The 21168-nt window shown below is 47.7% G+C and overlaps 1 protein-coding gene across 2 annotated transcripts in view; it reads left to right on the top strand.

Moving 5' to 3' along the window:
• Positions 1-21168, top strand: part of LRRC49 (leucine rich repeat containing 49) — a 447480-nt gene that overhangs the window by 290196 nt on the left and 136116 nt on the right. For both annotated transcript variants that reach the window (XM_069222363.1, XM_069222364.1), the window contains one exon: positions 1624-1861. In XM_069222363.1, the coding sequence (XP_069078464.1) occupies positions 1624-1861 (238 nt within the window). The remainder of the gene's footprint in view (positions 1-1623; positions 1862-21168) is intronic.

Here is a 21168-nt window from a genome sequence, read left to right as displayed (position 1 = left end):
GTCATTTTGGTCTTGTTCTGTTTAGATAAATATTATCTATTTTTTTTATTTGTGTTTTGTCATTTTGTAGTGTTTTTACTGAGTTACTGTGTGTGTTGGTACAAATACTTTACACCTAGCACTCTGAAGTTAAGCTTGCCTGCTCGTGCCAATCTACCAAGGGGGTGAGCGAGGGTTAGCTGAGGGTGATTCTCCTTACCTTGAGTAGAGTGAGGGTCCTTGCTTGGACACTGGGTAACCTGACTGCCAACCAAAGACCCCATTTCTAACATTAACTTTTTTTTAATATCATAAAAACTGTACTCTGGCTAATATGCACAATAAGGGCTTCAGGCAATCCTAGTAGCTGTAAATCATACTGCACAGTAATGTTTTGGATTATTTCATCTTTTTTTTAATTACTGGAAAGTATTTATTGCATTATAAAATCAGTGTGTACCTATACTTGCTTTTCTCTTTCTTAGGCTGTTCTTTTGCTGGTTCAGAAGCCACTTCAATGTATGTGTTATCCTTTCTCCTCATTAGTATCTCGAAAGGTTAAAATGTACCTCAAATGCTGCATTTTAAAGGACTCCTTCTGGATTGCAGCTACCCATCACATTTAACACGCAAACAAATGCTGGTCCCTTTTTAAATAACTCCGCCTGTGATGTCAATCATTAATAAAACATGGATGGCCTATGGTTGCCTTGGGGCCTTGCTGCTACTTGGAAGCTGAAATTAGTCACTGGCCGGCATTGAATTCGTGAATTAGTGACTGGCCTGCCTTGAATTTACTGGAACAGAGGATGTCCATTATGGCTGGACCTTGTTGCCAAAGGATGGAGACAAAGGCTTCTCATGTGATTTATCCCTATAGAAGTCTCTTCGTATAGATGGATATTTCCCTGGGAAAGAATGCTACTTGGGGCCAAGGCCACCTCTCAGGATGCTTCAGGAGGTATGTAGGAGCATAAAAATTGGAAAGAAGAGTGGTGAGCCGGAGTCCGCAGTGCTGCAGGTCACCTGCCACTCTCCACCGCCATCCTCTATCAAGTGGAAACAACAGCACCAAGCTCCGGCAGTGGTGGTGTTCGCATTAAAGATTATGAAGGTTTTGCATTGATTGAACATGTTTTGATTATAAATGTTTTTTCTTTAATGCACACTTTTCTCGATACGTTTCTGAAATTCTGACAGTGACAATCACAATTTTATCAAAAATAATGTATCGTTATCACATTGTGAGCACTGGCATGCCATTTTTTTTAATGTGCTGCTTTTTACTGCAGAAAAAACATACAGCTTTTTTAAATTAAGCTTGGTAGCAAATGTACTTGCAGGCCCACGGAACTAGTTGTTTATCACAGTAGACGCTTTTGGGGCCAAATACGTAAAAAGGATGTAAAAACCGGGTGTAATTTCAGTTTGGATACTTTCCGAATGTATTATTCTATCAAAATAGAAGAGATTTCCTCCTATTGGTAAAAGTTTGAAGTTCTAGAGTGATCTGATTTTCTCTAAGAAATTATAGATTTTACCGTTTGCAAAAATAGATCTGAATTTTACCAACACTCATCAGTTTAAATGTTAAACAATGCATTTTTCCTTTTTTAACTATACACACTACTCTTCTTTCCATAGATCGCTAGATAGCCTGTTGAGCAGTGCTGTACAAGGGCTTAACGTCATAGATTCCCACCTTGTTGAATTGGAAGGTGACACGCTACACTTATATGGACCAGGGGCTCTGGAGTCACTGGAGAGGACTTGGAGTGTTCAGACCACTGGCACTGTCACTACAATCTCTTTCACATTCATAGATTTTGATGAAATTTCTCAGGTGCTCCCCAAACTAAAGATGAAGTTTCCCAATTCATCAGTAAGTACAACGGCACTATCTAAAACTGCAGGCTTTAGTCAGTGTTTTCCTTTGTTGCAGACTACATTGTCACTATTTAAAGCTACAGAAAGCAATCATGAATATAGTTTTCGTAGAGAATGCACAAAGCTGCTCCTATCAGGTATTTGACTGTAAATGTTAATATGGACTTAGTAAATGTGTTAATGTTGTGCCTTTCATTTCAGTACAGGCAATAGACTTATTTCTGACAGAGACTTCTAACTGCAAATTCGTCACCTTGTGAATTTCCCCCAGGTGCCAGACTGGATCCTTAAGCTTTCAAGCAGTTCCCTTGATTATCGTGTGGCTCCACGTTGGGCCTGTCGGTTCCAGATTTGATGTTGGGGGGGGGTCACTATAAAAATCCCACCTACACACGCTGATGTCAGTTTTTCTTTCTGCATCTACTGTTGTGGATCCAGTGCGCTGTATCCTGTCATTCTGACAGACTTTTCCCTCAAATGTTTCTGAAAATGTGTAGTATGCCACCCTCTTAAACAACATCGTTCATGCCATGTAGGTGCTATAACGGACATATGTCAGTTACTGACACTCATGATGATAGTCTCTGATGCCTTAGTACCAAACACGACTTTAAGCTGTGTGAATGCTGTAAGAAAATTTATTAAGGGCCATCCAAGAATGTGAAGCCATGTTAGCCGTTGCTGAATTCAAGCAGTCAAACAAGCAGTCTTGATTGAAGGCGCAGACTCATTCCTGGTCCTGATCCCGTTCTTGAGGTTGCAGCAGCTTGGGTAAGTCCAAGAGGGCAGACAAGAAACATAAAAAGAAGACGCACAGCTCCTCATCTTGTTGCCTCCCCCCAAAAGCTCACCAATATGCCCGCTAAGAGCCTGAAACCTATCACTATTTTGAGGAAGAAGGTGGTTCCATTAACACTATGACAACTTATTTCATGATCTTCAGGATGCAAGTGGCCCAGACTGTTCCCATGATACTGAGATCTCCACACTCACACCAGCATGGTCCTCTGAAGATTCCGCCTCTTTGCAACTGTCACAAGGAGGACAGTAGAGGTCTTCAACTTTACTCTATGCACCCATCAAGTAAAGGATCACATACTCTTAGACTTTCTGAACTGCAGACAGCCAAGCCTAAACTCCCTGTTACCACTCAGTGACACTCACATATATCCTGATGTGAACCTGGGCCAAACCTGAATCTTGCTCAGCAGTCAGTAGACAGATGACAAGGAGACATAGACCTGCCCCCGGAGATCCAGACTTTATACTCTAGTATCCCACTCCAGAGAGTCTGGTGCTTCAAACCCAACACATTCTCTACCACGCCCCTGGAGATGGAATCAAGCCAGATGAAAACATTTGACAAGAGAGTTTTCTCCTCAGCTAGCCGTGCCCATAGGTCATTTAACACATCATGCCTCTTGGCACAGTAGTTGCACACACTTTGGAATAAGATGGCAGACCTGGAAGAACTTCCTCTAACCGGGCAAGCTCTTATTTTGGACGAGCAAGTTGTGGCCAAATGTTCTATTAGATGTGCTCTGTAATCTACAGAATGTCTGGATAAGGCAGTTGGAAACAGCGTGATGCTTAAGCGCCACGCCTGTATTCGCTCAACAGGGTTCTTCTCGGCTGTTTTGAGCGAAGGCTGACCTTAGAATTTCTCAAAGTGAGCAAGCCCACCACTCATTCTCTAAGCCTAGCTAACCTGGTTTTCGCAGTTTTACCAACAGCAACACTGTTTTGAGGCTTCGGGACGGGTTACCAGCAGAGGCGCAGCAATACAGGCCTCAGTAACAACAGGCCTCCCAGCCGTTTCAAGAGCATGGCTGGGGATCCAGACGGCAGCGTTTAGGCTCCCAGTGCAATGTTCTACCCACACTTTAACCTCCCTTCCTGCTGCTGCAAAACCTCTTTAATTTGGCCTTGGTGGCACACAATCGCCCGGTGTGAGGTCTGGTCAGCTTTTACCTCCCTACCACAGATCAATCAATCAATGGGTGCTTCACGTCATAGATCAAGGATGCTCCCTCCCTTTCTTGTCCTAAACCCCAGACCTGCCACCTACATCTCAAAACCTCCTTGGAGGATCACTGGTTGAAGCTCCATGGTGAAGTTCTTGCTCTCTTGGTCAGTGTAGCAATAGAGAGTGTGCATGTATCAGCAATCAGGACTGGGTTTACACCCATTATTTTCTGACTGATCGTGTTCTTGACCTTCACCCTCTGAAATTCTTTCTGTGGAAAGACAAGTTCAAAATGCTGGCTCTGGCCCAGGGTCTGTCTTCCTTGGATCCAGGAGACTGGAAGGTATTGTTGGATCAGCAGGCTGTATACCTTCACATCCCTGTCCTGCCAACTCACAGATGTTATCTTCATTTTCAGGTAGGCCACAGGCACTTTCATTTCGCAGTGCTCTTCTTTGGCCTGGCCAGTGTGCCTCGTGGGTTCACAAACGTGGTGGTTCCAGGCCTTCTGTGGATGCTGGAAATACCAGTCTTCCCATAACTCGGTGACTGACTCCTGAAGGCGAACTCTACAAAAGCAGTCACAAATCACTTCTAGAACATAGCCTATCTGTTGACATCATTGGGATTTTCCATCAACCCACTACTTTCTAAATACTTCTTCACAGAGGCTTTTTTTTTATTGGAGCCATCCTGTACACAGTGCTGTTCTTTTGTCTCAACGGGTCTAGGACTTTCCAGCTATGATCCAGATGTTACAGCCTCTAGCCTGGATCTCAGTGAGAGCGGCACTTAGGTGTCTGGACCTCTTGGCCTCCTACATCTTCCTTGTGGACCACGCCAGGTCGCCCATGCAGGCTTTGTAACTGCAGTGAGATATGATTTCTCAGTTGGCTCAGCACCAAGGGAGCTCATACAAGTGTTGAAGGAGACTGCAAAAGACCTGCAGTTGTGGTTGTCAAACACAGCTGGTGCGACAGCACCTCCCTCTCCTTACCACTCCCAGAACTAACACTTGCACTGATGTTTCATTGCTGAGATGGGGAGGTCATCTGGGAGAGCTGCAGATCAGTAGACTCTGCTCTCGGTGGAGACTTGTGTGCACATCAGCTTGTTGAAGTTACGCACTTGGCACTGAAGGCTTTAATCCCGACCATCAGGGATAAAAGATACAGGATCTTGTGGACAACATGACTGCCATGTGGTACTACCACAAACAGGGTGGTATGAGGTTGTGGATCCTGAGCCAGGAAGCTCTACCCCTTTTGATGTGGCTGAAAGCTCAGAGCATCTCCTTGATCACACAACATCTGGTAGGATCTTTAAATGCCAGGGTTTCTTCCTTTTTGGCTGCCTGAATTTCCTGTGAACAACAAGCTCCAGAGTGCTGTCCACTCATGAAGGAGGCATGGGACACCATACAAATTGGCACATTCTCACATAGCTCAAGTCTCTTTCTTTTTGTCTGTCTGAATTCCCTGTGGACAACAAAGTCCATAGTGCTGCTGATTTGTGAAGGAGGTAGATGCTTTATATATTCTTGCATTCTCCTGCATTGCGGCTTTCTTCCGGTTTGGCTGCTTGATTGTCCTGTGGGCAGCAAGGCTGGAGTGCTGTTGGCCTGTGAAGGAAGCAGGGAGGTGCCATATAAATTTACACTTTCTCCCGCAGTGCGGGACCCACCCAGGCTGTGACCAGGCTCCAAACAGCCCAGGATGGGCCCGTCGGAGCCCATCGGATCCCATCCAAACATGAGTAAGGCTGGACAGGGCACCCCCCTGACATCGGGCATTGAATATCTACTTCCCTCATAAGAAAAATTGTCTCTACTCTTTATCATTGGAAATAACCACCTAGGATGGGAAAAATTTAAATAATGGTGAACGTTAGTGGTAAGAGCACTCTAGCTACTAAACCTATTACCATTTATCCAGTGCTATGGGTCTAATCAGTAGTGAAATTGCACTGTACTTATACTACTCAATACAAACTTAATAGGAATCCTTGATTCTTAACTGACCTACTGGACATTATCACACTTTCCTTATTTTATGTTGCCACATCACCACCGGCAACAAAGAATAAAGAACTCGCCCAAAAATAAACCAAATAAAAAAAAAAAAAGCTTGAACACTAAATTGTGCTCTCTAGAAGTATATTTTAAGTCCACACTGGTAGATATTAAGTGCAAATTGGTATCATGTGATGGAGATTTAAACAAAGAAACATAGTTGTATTGGCAATCAAAGTAATGAAGGGCAAAACGCTGTACAAACTTTAACAACATCTTTAGTGAAGCCCTTAGTACAGAAAGGGAAATAAAGAAAAACAGCACAGTAAGGGAAAGTTATTAAACACTTCTCAGACCTAGTAGGCTGGTAGCCAAAGGCAAATACTTAATCTATTGAACCCTTGAATGTCATCAGGAGGTGCTAGTAATTTGTTGGATGGTCCAGAACAGGGTGATAAACAACTCAATCAGGATGTCTTGCACCTGGCACCCTGGCAGACATCTACCACCTGCAGAGTACAGCCAACTTCTTGGCATTCTTGGGGTTCACTTTCAATCAATCAATCAATCAATCAAAGAGACTTATATAGCGCGCTACTCACCCGTGAGGGTCTCAAGGCGCTGGGGGGAGAGGGGAGAGGGGACGGGAGATCACTGTTCCAAAAGGCAGGTTTTAAGGCTCTTCCTGAAGAGTAGGAGGTCCTGGGTCTTGCGGAGGTGGGTGGGGAGGGAGTTCCGGGCTTTGGGGGCCAGATAGGAGAAAGATCTGCCTCCAGTGGTGGTGTGTTTGATGCGAGGGACTGTGGCGAGAGAGAGGTCGGTGGAGCGGAGGTGGCGTGTGGGAGTGTGGAAGGTCACTCTTTCGTTAAGGTAGGTTGGGCCAGTGTTGTGGAGGGATTGGTGTGCGTGGATGAGGATCTTAAAGGTGATCCTTTTGTCTATGGGGAGCCAGTGTAGGGATTTGAGGTGTGGTGAGATGTGTTCATGGCGGGGGAGGTCGAGGATGAGTCGTGCTGCTGCGTTCTGAATTCACTGTAGTTTGCGCTTGAGTTTGAGTGTGGTGCCGGCGTAGAGGGCGTTGCCGTAGTCTAGCCTGCTGCTGATGAGTGCGTGGGTGACTGTCTTTCTGGTCTCTGTGGGGATCCATTTGAATGTTTTTTTCAGTGTGCGGAGTGTGTTAAAACATGAGGAGGTGATGGCGTTGATTTGTTGGGCCATTGAGAGGGAGGGATCCAGGATGATGCCGAGGTTGCGTGCGTCGTTTGCGGGGGTGGGTGCGGGGCCTAACGTGGTGGGCCACCAGGAGGAGTCCCAAGTGTTTTTGTGTGGGCCAAAAATGATTATCTCGGTTTTGTTGGAGTTGAGTTTGAGGTGGTTGGCTGTCATCCAGGCAGCGGTGTCAAGGAGTGCAGCGTGTAGGTTGGTTTTGGCGGTGGTGGTGTTGCGGGTGAGGGAGAAGATGAGTTGTGTGTCATCAGCATATGAGAGGATGGTGATACTGTGAGGTTTGAGGATGTTGGCTAGTGGGGCCATGTAAATGTTGAAGAGTGTGGGGCTGAGGGAGGAGCCTTGTGGGACTCCGCAGGTGATTTTGGTGGCGGAGGATTGGAAGGGTGGGAGACGGACTTTTTGGGTTCTGTTGGTGAGGAAGGAGGTGAGCCAGTCTAGGGCTTTGCGGCGGATCCCGGCGTTGTGAAGGCGTGTGCCGAGTGTGTGGTGGCAGACAGTGTCAAAGGCTGCGGAGAGGTCCAGGAGTATGAGTGCAATGGTCTCGCCCATGTCGACTCTGGATCTGATTTCTTCGGTGCATGCGATGAGAGCGGTTTCCGTGCTGTGATTCTTGCGGAACCCAGATTGGGAGGGGTCGAGTGTGTGGTTTGGCTCGAGGAAGTGGGATAGGCGGGAGTTGACTAGTTTCTCCGTGACCTTGTCTGGGAAAGGGAGGAGGGAGATGGGGCGGTAGTTGGAGAGGTCGTTTGGGTCGGCTTTGGGCTTTTTTAGGAGAACGATGACTTCCGCGTGTTTCCAGGGGTCTGGGAAGGTGGCGGTTTCGAATGAGCTGTTGATTATGGCTCGGAGTTTGGGGGCAATGGTGGGGCTTGCCTTGTTATATATTCGATGGGGGCAGGGGTCGGAGGGGGAGCCCGAGTGAATGGAGTTCATTGTCTTTTCAGTTTCTTCGTCGGTGGTGGGGGCCCAGGTGGTGAGTAGTTTGGGGGGTGTATGTGGTGGGATTGTGTTGGGCGGGTGGAGGTTGTGTGTGGAGGGTGTTTGTGGTATGAAGCTGTTGTGTATGTCCTGTATTTTGCAGTGAAAATGATTTGAGAGGGAGTTGCAGAGGGTTTGTGTGTGTGTGGGGTCTAGGTTGCTGGCTTTGGGTTTGGAGAGCTCTTTGATAATGGTAAAGAGTTCTTTGCTGTTTTGGGAGTTGTTGTCAATACGTTCCTTGTAGTGTACTCTTTTTGTGGTGCGTATGAGTTGGTGGTGGTTGCGTGTGGTGGTTTTGAGGGCGGAGAAGTTTGTGGTGGAGGGTTCTTGCCTCCACGTTTTCTCTGCTTTGCGGCATTTGCGTTTGGACTCTTGGAGTTCAGTGGTGAACCATGGGGCGTTCTTGATGTTGCGGGTGGTGATGTTTTTTCTGAGGGGCGCGAGAGAGTCTGCACAGGTGGTGATCCATTTGTTGAGGTTGTGTGCAGCGGTGTTGGGGTTGGTGGTGTTGGGAGGGGGGTTTGTGTCAGTTGGGAGTTCAAGCGCTCTGTGGGGATCTTGTCCCACATGCGGTAGGGGGTGGAGTGTTGGTGGTGGTGTGTGGGTGGTTTGTTGTAGGAGAAGTGGACGCAGTGGTGGTCCGTCCATTGGAGTTTGGTGGTGTGGGTGTAGGTGACGTGTTGGCTTGAGGTGAAAATTGCGTCGAGTGTGTGTCTAGCCGAATGGGTGGGGGCTGTGACCAGTTGTTTGAGTCCAAGGTTGGTGAGGTTGTCTAGGAGGGAGGAGGAGTTGTGGTCGTGAGGGTTTTCCAGGTGGAAGTTGAAGTTGCCAAGGAGTATGTAGTCTGTGGAGATGAGAGCGTGTGTGCTGATGGTGTCAGCGATGGTGTCGCAGAAGGGGGGGCGTGGTCCTGGGGGTCTGTATGCGAGTGTGCCTCTGAGGGTGGTGGTGTTGTTGATGTGGATAAGGAAGTGCATGTGTTCTGCATTGTTGAGGGTGTCGAGGGTGTTGGTGGTGACCTTGATGGTGTCCTGGTTTGTTAAGGCGGTCTTTGCGCTGGAGTTTGTAGCACTCCGGGGTGGCTGTGACTATATCTGGCTCGGATGAGAGGTTTGTCCAGGTTTCTGTGAGGAAGACGATGTCTGGTGAGTGTGATGTGATGAGGTCCCAGAGTTCAGTGGCATGATTGTGTGATGACCGGGTTTTTAGTAGCAGGCAGCTGAGATGGTTGCGAGTGGTGTGGTTGTTGTGATGTGTGATTGTATTGGCGGGGGTGTTTGTGGTGTTGCTGTGGTTTGAGGTGGTATTGGTGTGGGGCGTGTGCAGGTTGTGGGGTTTTTTGGTGGGTGCAGATGTTGTTGTGTGGAGGCTGTTGCGTATGGTGTTGGTATAGGGTGCGTGGGAGGTGGAGCAGGAGAATATGCAGGTGCGGCAGGAGAAGGGGCCTTGTGTGTGTGTGGGGCTGGTTTGAATGCAGGTGGGGCAGGCTCTGGGGTTGAGGGAGTGGAGGAAGTGGGGCTGGTAGTGTTGTCTGGGTGGAGTTTGGCTAGGAGGGCCAGGGGGACTGTCGCTGGGCGCGGTCCAGGCGCGGATGGGCGCAGACGGGCTTGCCTCTGGTGCGCCTCTGGCGCGCCAGCGGCGCTGCCGTGCAGTGACCGCCATTAAGAGGAGGAAGTGGGAGGGAGGAGCAGCTGGGAGGCGGGTGGGAACGGGAGAGTGAATGGGGGCGGGAGGGGGGCGGGGCCGCAGGGGCGGGGAAAAAAGAAGCCGGGGGAGCGCACAAGGGTTGAAATGGCCCAAAAAACGGCAAAACAAATGGAAATAGCTACAGTGACACAAAACAAAACATTGAAAGACGCATAAACACAATATGATGCACGGCAGAGAGATGGGAAAGGCTACGTGTGTGGTGGGTACCTATGGTACTTACTGCTTATACCAGGTACAGGTATCCCCTCTCAGTGAAGTGTAGGCAGTCTCTAGAAGCCAGGCTCTCTAGAGGTAGCTGTGGATGAGCAGGTAAGGCTTATCTAGGAGATTTGCAAAGCTCAGCTACAGTCACACAGTACTTACTCACAAGAAAGAAAACAACACTTGGTTGTAGGGAACACAGTATCAGAACCCCTCCAATAGGTGGTAAGTAAATACAATATATATATATATATATATGTTTGATGGCATGTGTAGCTGCAGATATACATGCTTTGCACATCCCGCCATCTAGTGTTGGGCTCGGAGTGTTACAAGTTGTTTTTCTTCGAAGAAGTCTTTTCGAGTCACAAGATCGAGGGACTCCTCCCCTTTCGGCTCCATTGCGCATGGGTGTCGACTCCGTGACATTTTCCATATATATATATATATATATATATATATGTTCGATGGCATGTGTAGCTGCAGATACACATGCTGTGCATTATCCTGCCATCTAGTGTTGGGCTCGGATTGTTACAAGTTGTTTTTCTTCGAAGAAGTCTTTTCGAGTCACGAGATCGAGGGACTCCTCCCCTTTCGGCTCCATTGCGCATGGGCGTCGACTCCATCTTAGATTGTTTTCTTTCGGCCATCGGGTTCGGACGTGTTCCTCTTCGCTCCATGTTTCGGTTCGGAAAAGTTAGTTAACATTTGGAAAATTTGACGGTATTGTTTGCGCTTGGTATCGGGTTAGTAATAGCACATCGACACCGAAGAACAGAAGAGCTCCGGTAGCCCTTCGGGGTTTCCACTCCCCGGCGGGGCCTGGTCGGCCCGACTGCGTGCGTCTTCAAGGCTCTTGGAACGGACCCCATTCCGCTTCTGCCACAAATGCCACGCTAAGTATCCAGACCAGCATTTGGTCTGTAATTTGTGTTTGTCCCCCGAACACAAAGAGGATACCTGCGAGGCCTGACTGGTATTTCGGTCGAAGAAGACGCTACGGGACCGGAGAGCTCGAAGGCTTCAAATGGCGTCGATGCCGGCTGGACATCCCGACGTCGAAGAAGAGGAGACATTCTCCATTCTGGATTCGGACTCGGACGAGCCCGAGAGTGAGCAGCCGGCGAGGCATCAAACCGTGAGTAAAACAGTCCCGGCCAAAACTCACTCCAAAATTATGAAAGCCCAGGGGACGTCACCGCCATGGCTTAACCCGTAAGCACGGTGACCAAGCATCGGCACCGAAAAAGGGCACACATGAGCCGAAGACATCCGACTCCGGTCGAGATACCGGCACAGAGTATACTCAGCACCGAGATACCGGCTCCGACCAAACTCGGCACCAAGATATCGGCACCCCGAAACCGAAAAAAGTTGTTTCGGAGCCGAAAAAGACTGCTGAAAAGGTTTCTGTGCCAAAACATCCAGCCTCGGAGCCGAAACAAAGCTCTTATACCGAGGAACAAGGCCTTTCTTCACAACTACAAGGCCATAAGTTTGGACAAGAGCTAGAGATGGGCGAGCCAGACTATACACAAAGAAGGCTCCATATACAGAAGGACACAGGGAAAATAAGAACTCTTCCCCCAATTAAAATGAAACGGAAACTCGCTTTCCAGGAAACTGAAAAGCAGCCAAAAGCAAAGGTGGCTAAAGAAAAAACTCCACCACGTTTCTCATCACAGCCATCGCCACAGCACTCACCGCAACTGTCCCCATTTGCAACACCCCCAATGATGCAATCACCAACACACACAGGGATGAGCCTGATGACCCAGATGCATGGGATCTATACGATGCACCAGTATCTGATAATAGTCCGGATTGCTACCCGGCAAGACCATCACCACCAGAAGACAGTAGTGCTTACATGCAGGTGGTTTCCAGAGCAGCTACTTTTCATAACGTAGCACTGCATTCTGAACCTATAGAGGATGACTTCTTATTCAATACCCTGTCATCAACACATAGCCAATACCAAAGTTTGCCTATGTTTCCAGGCATGTTAAAAGATGCGAAACAGGTGTTTCAAGACCCAGTCAAAGGCAGAGCCATCACACCTAGGGTGGAGAAGAAGTACAAACCTCCCTCTACGGACCCTGTATGCATTACGCAACAGCTGACACCTGACTCGGTGGTAGTAGGAGCAGCCCGGAAAAGGGAAAACTCACAGACTTCTGGGGATGCACCATCACCCGACAAAGAAAGTCGAAAGTTTGATGCAGCAGGGAAAAGGGTTGCAGCACAAGCAGCCAATCAATGGCGAATTGCCAATTCACAGGCTTTATTGGCAAGATATGACAGGGCACATTGGGATGAAATGCAACATTTCATTGAACAACTTCCCAAAGAGTTTCAGAAGCGTGCACAACAGGTTGTGGAGGAGGGCCAAAGTATCTCCAACAACCAAATAAGATCGGCTATGGACGCAGCGGACACAGCCGCCAGAACAGTAAACACAGCGGTCACCATTCGGAGACACGCATGACTACGCACCTACGGATTTAAGCCAGAGATCCAGCAGGCTGTGCTGAATATGCCTTTTAATGGACAACAATTGTTTGGGCCGGAGGTGGATACAGCTATAGAAAAGCTAAAGAAAGACACGGAGACGGCCAAAGCCATGGGCGTGCTTTACTCCCCAAACAGCAGAGGCACCTTTAGGAAGCCACACTTTAGAGGGGGGTTTCGGGCCCAAAGCACAGAACCTTCAACCTCACAGGCCAGACCCACATACCGGGGCCAATACCAAAGAGGAGGCTTTCGGGGACAATATAGGGGTGGACAGTTCCCTAAGACAAGAGGGAAATTCCAAAGCCCAAAAACCCCACAAACTAAACAGTGACTCCAATGTCACAAATCCCCAACACATAACACCAATGGGGGGGGGAGACTCATAGATTATTACAAAAATTGGGAAAACATAACTACGGACTCGTGGATCCTAGCCATTATCCAACATGGTTATTGCATAGAATTCCTACAATTACCACCAAATGTGCCCCCAAAAGCACACAACATGTCCAAACAGCACTTGGATCTATTACAACTAGAAGTCCAAGCGTTGTTACAAAAAGAAGCAATAGAACTAGTACCCAAACATCTGAAAGGAACAGGTGTTTATTCCCTGTATTTTCTAATACCAAAAAAGAACAAAACACTGAGACCCATCTTAGATCTCAGAACACTAAGGCCCTCATTCTGACCCTGGCGGTTCTCTACCGCCAGGGCCAACGGGGGCGGGAGCACCGCCGACAGGCCGGCGGTGCTCCCTTGGTCATTCTGACCGCGGCGCTTTGGCCGCGGTCAGAACGGGAAAACCGGCGGTCTCCCGCCGGTTTTCCACTGACCTTAGAATCCTCCAAGGCGGCGCGGCTCGCTGCGCCGCCGAGGGGATTCTGACCCCCCCTACCGCCATCCTGTTCATGGCGGGAAAGCCGCCATGAACAGGATGGCGGTAGGGGGGGTCGCGGGGCCCCTGGGGGCCCCTGCCGTGCCCATGCCATTGGCATGGGCACGGCAGGGGCCCCCGTAAGAGGGCCCCGCAAAGTATTTCAGTGTCTGCCTTGCAGACACTGAAATACGCGACGGGTGCCACTGCACCCGTCGCTCCTTCCCACTCCGCCGGCTCGATTACGAGCCGGCATCCTCGTGGGAAGGGAGTTTTTCCCTGGGCTGGCGGGCGGTCTTTTGGAGACCGCCCGCCAGCCCAGGGAAAAACTCATAATACCCTCTGCGGTCTTCTGACCGCGGAGCGGTATAATGGAGGGCGGGATCCTGGCGGGCGGCCTCCGCCGCCCGCCAGGGTCATAATGAGGCCCTAAATCTCTACATCAAATCAGATCACTTTCACATGGTGACACTTCAAGATGTGATTCCCTTGCTCAAGCAACAGGACTACATGTCAACATTAGACCTCAAAGATGCTTACTTCCACATACCCATACATCCTTCCCACAGAAAATACTTAAGGTTTGTAATCCAAGGAGTAAATTACCAATTCAAAGTGTTACCATTCGGGATAACAACAGCACCAAGAGTATTTACAAAATGCCTTGCGGTAGTAGCTGCACATATCAGGAGACAGCACATACACGTATTCCCGTACCTAGACGATTGGTTAATGAAAACCAGCACTCAGAAACAGTGTCTTCAACACACAAAATACGTCATAGAAACCCTTCACAAGCGAGGGTTCTCAATAAACTACCAAAAATCACACTTACAACCGTGTCAAATACAACAATACTTAGGAGCAACAATCAACAAACAAAAAGGGATTGCCACTCCAAGTCCACAAAGGATACAAGCATTCCAAAACGTAACACTAAACATGCATCCAAACCAACACTATCAAGTGAGGTTAGTGATGAAACTTCTAGGCATGATGTCTTCATGCACAGCCATTGTCCCAAACGCAAGACTACACATGCGGCCCTTACAACAGTGCCTAGCGACACAATGGACACAAGCACAGGGTCAACTTCAAGATCTAGTGTTGATAGACTGCCAAACACACTCCTCGCTTCAATGGTGGAATCCTATAAATTTAAACCAAGGGCGGCTATTCCAAGACCCAGTGCCTCAATACGTGATCACAACAGATGCTTCCATGATAGGGTGGGGAGCACACCTCAACCAGCACAGCATCCAGGGACAATGGGACACTCAACAAAGCCAGCTTCATATAAATCAACTAGAACTACTAGCAGTGTTTCTAGCATTGAAAGCATTTAAACCGTTAATAGCCCACAAACACATTCTTGTCAAAACAGACAACATGACAACAATGTATTACCTAAACAAACGGAGGGACACACTCATCACAGCTGTGTCTCTTAGCACAGAAGATTTGGCATTGGGCGATTTGCAATCACATTCGCCTAATAGCACAATACATACCAGGAATTCAAAACCAGTTAGCCGACAATCTCAGACGAGATCACCAACAAATACACAAATGGGAAATTCATCCCCAGATACTACAAACTTACTTTCGAAACTGGGAAACACCACAAATAGACCTATTCGCAACAAAAGAAAACGCAAAATGTCAAAACTTCACGTCCAGGTACCCACACCCTCATTCCAAGGGTGCGTTATGGATGAGTTGGTCAGGGATATTTGCTTACGCTTTTCCCACTCTCCCACTTCTTCCGTATCTAGTAAACAAATTGAGTCAAAACAAACTCTAACTAATACTAGTGGCACCAACTTGAGCTCGCCAACCATGGTACACGACACTACTAGATCTGTCAGTAGTACCTCATATCAAACTACTAAACAGACCAGATCTGTTAACTCAACAAAAACAACAGATCATACACCCAAATCCAGCATTGCTCAATCTGGAAGGTCTAAAGAGAATCATACCTCCAAGAACACCACCAGCTCCCTCATGGAACCTCAATATTGTATTAACACGACTCATGGGTCTACCATTTGAACCCATGCATTCTTGTGAGATGCAATACTTAACCTGGAAAGTAGCCTTCATAATAGCTATCACGTCTCTTAGAAGAGTAAGTGAAATACAAGCATTTACTATACAAGAACCCTTTATACAAATACACAAACATAAAGTGGTTTAATGCGCAACCAGACTCAGTAGGCGAAAGAGCATTACATACATTAGACATCAAAAGGGCACTAATGTATTACATTGATAGAACAAAACAATTTCGCAAAACAAAACAATTGTTTGTAGCCTTTCAAAAACCTCATACAGGAAATCCAATATCCAAACAAGGCATTGCCAGATGGATAGTAAAGTGTATTCAAACCTACTATGTTAAAGCTAAAAGAGACCTGCCTATTACACCCAAGGCACAGTGGCCTTTCTAGGAAATATACCTATGACAGAAATCTGTAAGGCAGCCACATGGTCTACGCCTCATACATTCATGAAACATTACTGTGTAGATGTGTTAACAACACAACAAGCCACAGTAGGACAGGCAGTATTACGGACATTATTTCAAACAACTTCAACTCTTACAGGCTAAACCACCGCTTTTGGGGAGATAACTGCTTACTAGTCTATGCACAGCATGTGTATCTGCAGCTACACATGCCATCGAACGGAAAATGTCACTTACCCAGTGTACATCTGTTCGTGGCATGAGACGCTGCAGATTCACATGCGCCCTCCCGCCTCCCCGGGAGCCTGCAGCCGTTATAAGTTGATAAAAATTATATATATTATATGTTGATAAAACTTGTACATTTGTAAATTTGTAAATATATATCACTTTTAGACACATTATGTACATACATACTTACTCCATTGCATGGGCACTATTACTATATACACAACTCCTACCTCACCCTCTGTGGGGAAAACAATCTAAGATGGAGTCGACGCCCATGCGCAATGGAGCCGAAAGGGGAGGAGTCCCTCGATCTCGTGACTCGAAAAGACTTCTTCGAAGAAAAACAACTTGTAACACTCCGAGCCCAACACTAGATGGCAGGATAATGCACAGCATGTGAATCTGCAGCGTCTCATGCCACGAACAGATGTACACTGGGTAAGTGACATTTTCCATATATATATATATATATATATATATATATATGAACACTAATACTCAGTAAAAGGCATAAAAAGGTTAGAAAACACTGTAAAATAGCAATAAGCAGCAGTGACCCTAGGGAAAGCCCAACCCATATACTAAGAAAGTAGAATGCGAACACAGGGCCCCCCCCCTAGGTAAGTAAATCATGTAGAGGGGAGCTGGGAGTACTAGGCAAGCACACAGGTAAGTAATGTAGTACCTCCCAGCGACTGGCATTGCAGGAGTGAAACACTGGATTTCCCCAAAACCACCCCCAAGGATGAAAAGAAGAAAAAAAAAAGATACCCAGAACAGCCTGTAAGGAACCAGCAGTGGAATAACGAAGATGGAGACCTGTGGAGAAAGGGGACCATGTCCTGAAGTGTCTGTGGAGTCCAGGGGCAGTAGGAGATACTACCCACCCAGAGGTACCTTTTGGAGTTGGTCGAGGAGGAAGGAAGACAGGTCAGCACTGCAGCACAGGAGCTGGAGAAGAGTTCCTGATGAATGCAAAAGGTGTCCCACACCGGAAGCTGGATTGCAGATGGGTGTTGGTGAAGGATTTCCACCAACAAGCCTTGGCAAAGGCAAATTCCCAGTTGGAGGAAAAGAGGTGCTGCCGGGGACCAGCAAGGTCCAGGAGGACTCTACCCTGGTGGGGGAGTAACAGGGGACCTTCCGCATCACAGAAGGCCCACAGGAGCAGAGGCAGCATGCCCAGGTGTCCCACAGGACAGGGACGCAGAAATCGCTGAAGCAGCCTTTGCAGCACCACAGAAGTTGTTCCACGTCGTCAGAGGACCACGCAGAAGCCCAGGAGTTGTACGAGGGAGTGATGGGGGCTGGAGCTGCACGTCACCCAAAGTTCCCTTGGAGGTGAAGCAAACAAGCTTTGACAGCTGCAAAGGACGTGGTGCATGGGGTACTGTCTTGCATGGAGTGGTAGGGACGTACTACCACCAAAGTGCAACAGCTGGTAGAGAGGACCAAGGGCGGTTCTCCGGACCACCACCCATGATGCAGAGCCCACGCCATTCAGGATGGGAGGAGATCCGCGCAGCCGGTCATCATTGCAGCCAGGTACCTGTAGTTAGAGGCGAGTGATGCCTTCACCCCAAGGGAGATTTCTTCTTCTTCTTGTGCAGGCTGTAGAGTTGTAGTCTTCTGAGGATGCATGGCCAGGGAAATGTTCCAAAGCTGGCAGGGATTTTGGGAACAATGCAGATGAGTCTTCCTAGTGGAACTGCAGCTTGTAGGTTCCTGGTGGGTCAAGTTGCGGTTCTGGAGGCCAGAAATCAAAGCAGAGATTGCTGAGGAGGTCTGCTGGAGTCTTGCAATCCAAATCTGGGGACCCACCCCGAAGGAAGACCCTATATAGCCCAAAGAGGGAGCTTGGTCACATAACCATGTAACTACCTACCAGAGGGTGCCTCTGACATCACCTACTTGACCTGGCCACTCAGATGTTCCCAGACTTCCCTGCCAACCTTGGAATCAAGATGGCAGAACCCAGGGATCCTCTGGTAGAGCTCTGAGAACCACCCCTGGGGTGGTGATGGATAGGGGAGGGGTTACTCCCATTTCCATTGTCCAGTTTCACGCCAAAGCAGCGATTGGGGTCTTGAACCGGTGTAGACTGGTTTATGCACAGAGGGCAGCAAATGTGCCCTTCAAAGCAAACCAGTGGCTTGTGGAGGCTACCCCTCCCAAGCGAGTCACACCTATTTCCAAAGGGAGAGAGTGTTACCTCCCTCTCCCAAAGGAAATCCTTTGTTCTGCCTTCCTGGGCTTGATCAGATCAAGCAGCAGGAGGGCAGAAACCTGACTGAGGGGTGGCAGCAGCTGGGCTGCCCGGAAAACCCTGTAAGACTGGTGGTAGCAATGCTGGGGGTCCTCTAAGGAACCCCTAGAGTGCATGGAATAAGACTTCCAATACTTGCAACAGTATTGGGGTATGATTCTGACATGTTTGATACCAAACATGCCCAGGTTCGGAGTTACCAATATGTAGCAGGACATAGGTAGCGACCTGTGTCCAGTACATATATAAAATGGCATCCCCGCACTCACGAAGTCCAGTAAAATGGGTCTGGAGTTTGTGGGGACACCTGTTCTAGTGCAGGGGTGCCCTCACACACAGGTAACTGCACCCTGCCCTTTGGGCTGAGAGGGCCTACCATAGGGTTGACTTACAGTGACGTGGTGCAGTGACTGCACGTGGTTCACACAGACTGCAATGGTAGGCCTGCAGAACCCTTTGCATGGGCTCCCTATGGGTGGAGAATAACTGCTGCAGCCTATAGGGATCACCTATGCCCTGGGTACCTAGGTACCATGTACTAGGAACTTACATGGGGGCACCAGTATGGCAATTGTGGGGAGTAAAAGTTACCAGCAACCAATTATAGAGGAGAGATCACAGTCACTGGGATCCTGGTTAACAGGATCCCAGTGAACACAGTGAAACACACTGACAAACAGGCCAAAAGTGGGGGGTAACCAATTTAGAAAGAGGCTACCTTCCTACAAGGCACAAGGTCTCTTTATTTTAGCAAATGAGGAGAATTCTGTTCATGGCTGCAAGAACACGCAATGTCAGCACTTCTGCGTGATGGAGTTTCCAAGATCACTCAGAGACACGTTCCGCCTTGAGTGGAATTCAGGACTTCTGTATGCCTTTTGCCGATTCAGTACTCCTGTATGCCTTTCGCTGATACCACACCTGCCCTGAGTTCTCAGGAAGACCCGGAATGACCGGACCCAAGTCATCCTAGTGGCTCCGAATTGGGCACAGAGAGTTTGGTATCTATAACTCTTTTTTTTTTTGTCCTCATACACCTCATGGGTTTATCACATCTTAATTCTGCCCCGAAGCAAAAGTGGACATACCGCCCAAAGAGGCTCCCATGTCATCAGTTCAGCCTTCCTGGGGGGGTTACCCCAGGTAGCTGACACAGAGGAAACAAAAGGGATTTTAAATCATCAGACTATACACCCCTAGAAAGGGGGGCGGACCATTGCAAGAGGGGAGCCCAGAGCTTCCTTTTCTTCAACCTCTGCTCAGGACCCCCCACCTTCAAGTCTAATATCGCAGTTTTCACAAGCATCTTAAGCCAACTCCTATATTTAGGGGGGGTTGCCATCATCTATTTCAAACAAATCTCCCTTCTGGCCAGTAGAATAGCGAAAAACAGCAGACCCCTACTGTTTCTCGACCACCCAATTGAATCATTAGGTTTACCGAAAACAATGAGAGGTAGATTTATAATAACTTTCTTCCTTATAATCTGCAACATTGCTGCTACCACTTCAGTCCAAAAAGCAGCGACTTCTGGACATTCCATAAACATGTGTACGTCGGTGACGTTTGCGACTCTGCATTTAACACAATGCACCACTTCCCCTTTTTTTATTTTAGTTAATTTTGCTGGGGTAATATAAGCTCTGTGTAACACATACAGATGGTTCTTTCTCAAAGGGGCAGGCTTGACTATCTCAAAGCACATTCTCATGGATTCTTGCCATCCTAACTGCGCTGTTTCTTTCGTCATAAATCCTTGCCATAACTGCTCCGGCAATTTGAAGTCCCCATCAATCAACTCCAGGATCTCCCCATACCACTTTGCAACCTTACTACCGTTCGGGGAGCCATTAAATAGATGTTCTGCTAGGGGATTTTCTCCCTGCAGGCTTCGTTGAATAGACTGAACCCAGGATGCCAATTGAATATATTTAAACCTAGACAAGGTCCCCCTGTACTATCTCTCAATTCGTCCCAGGGAAGTAACCCCGTCTCTTGTAAAAGATCACCCCAATATTCCAAACCGGCTTCCCTTATTGGTTTGGACAAAGCATCTTTCAAACACTCTGGAGTCCCCAGAGAATCCCAGATCAGAGCTCGCTGATTATAGTAATCTATCTTGATAATGTGTTTCTCCTGGTGCCAACACCTTGCTGCATCTCTCAATAATTGTAATCTTATTTTCTTGAAGAATTTTGGATCACCAAATTTAAAAAGAAAATGGTTTGCTGCCCCCTGAATAGGTCGTGTCATAGCCTTAAACATAGCCCCCATTACTGAATCGTCTAACTGGGTGAATAGAAACCTCGAATTTCTCAACAAGAAGGCCCATGCGTACAGCTGCAGGTCCGGCAGTGATAGACCTCCCTTCTTCCTCTTCCTTCGCAACTTTTTCCACGCAATTTTGGAGCCCTTGCATGCCCAAATAAATGAAGTAATAGCCTGTTGGAGCTCATTAAGATATCTGACATCCATTTGTAGCGGAATAGCATTTTGAATAAAATTAATCTTTGGGAGAAGAATCATTTTAAGCAGGTTCACCCTACCCAATACCGTCAACCTACCCAAGCCCCTCACTAAATTAATACACTCCTCTAACACCATTTCCTGATTTCTCACCGGCAGTTTCTCAATGTCATGTGTAATTAATACACCTAAATACCTCATTTCAGCCTTCCCATGCCAGTTCTCCCCAACATGGTCCCATGCCATTACATCAGTCTTTTATGAATTAATCTGGTAGCCAGAAACAGAACCAAAGTCCTCGGCTAACTGTAACAGGGCAGGGAGGGCGGTCGACACATCTGCGGTGATCACCATCAAGTCATCTGCATAAAGTGCTACT

Source organism: Pleurodeles waltl, chromosome 3_1, assembly GCF_031143425.1.
Source record: "Pleurodeles waltl isolate 20211129_DDA chromosome 3_1, aPleWal1.hap1.20221129, whole genome shotgun sequence".
NCBI lineage: Eukaryota > Metazoa > Chordata > Amphibia > Caudata > Salamandridae > Pleurodeles > Pleurodeles waltl.
The sequence above is the reverse complement of the archived record's forward strand: the minus strand, read 5'-3'. Positions and strand labels throughout refer to the sequence as shown.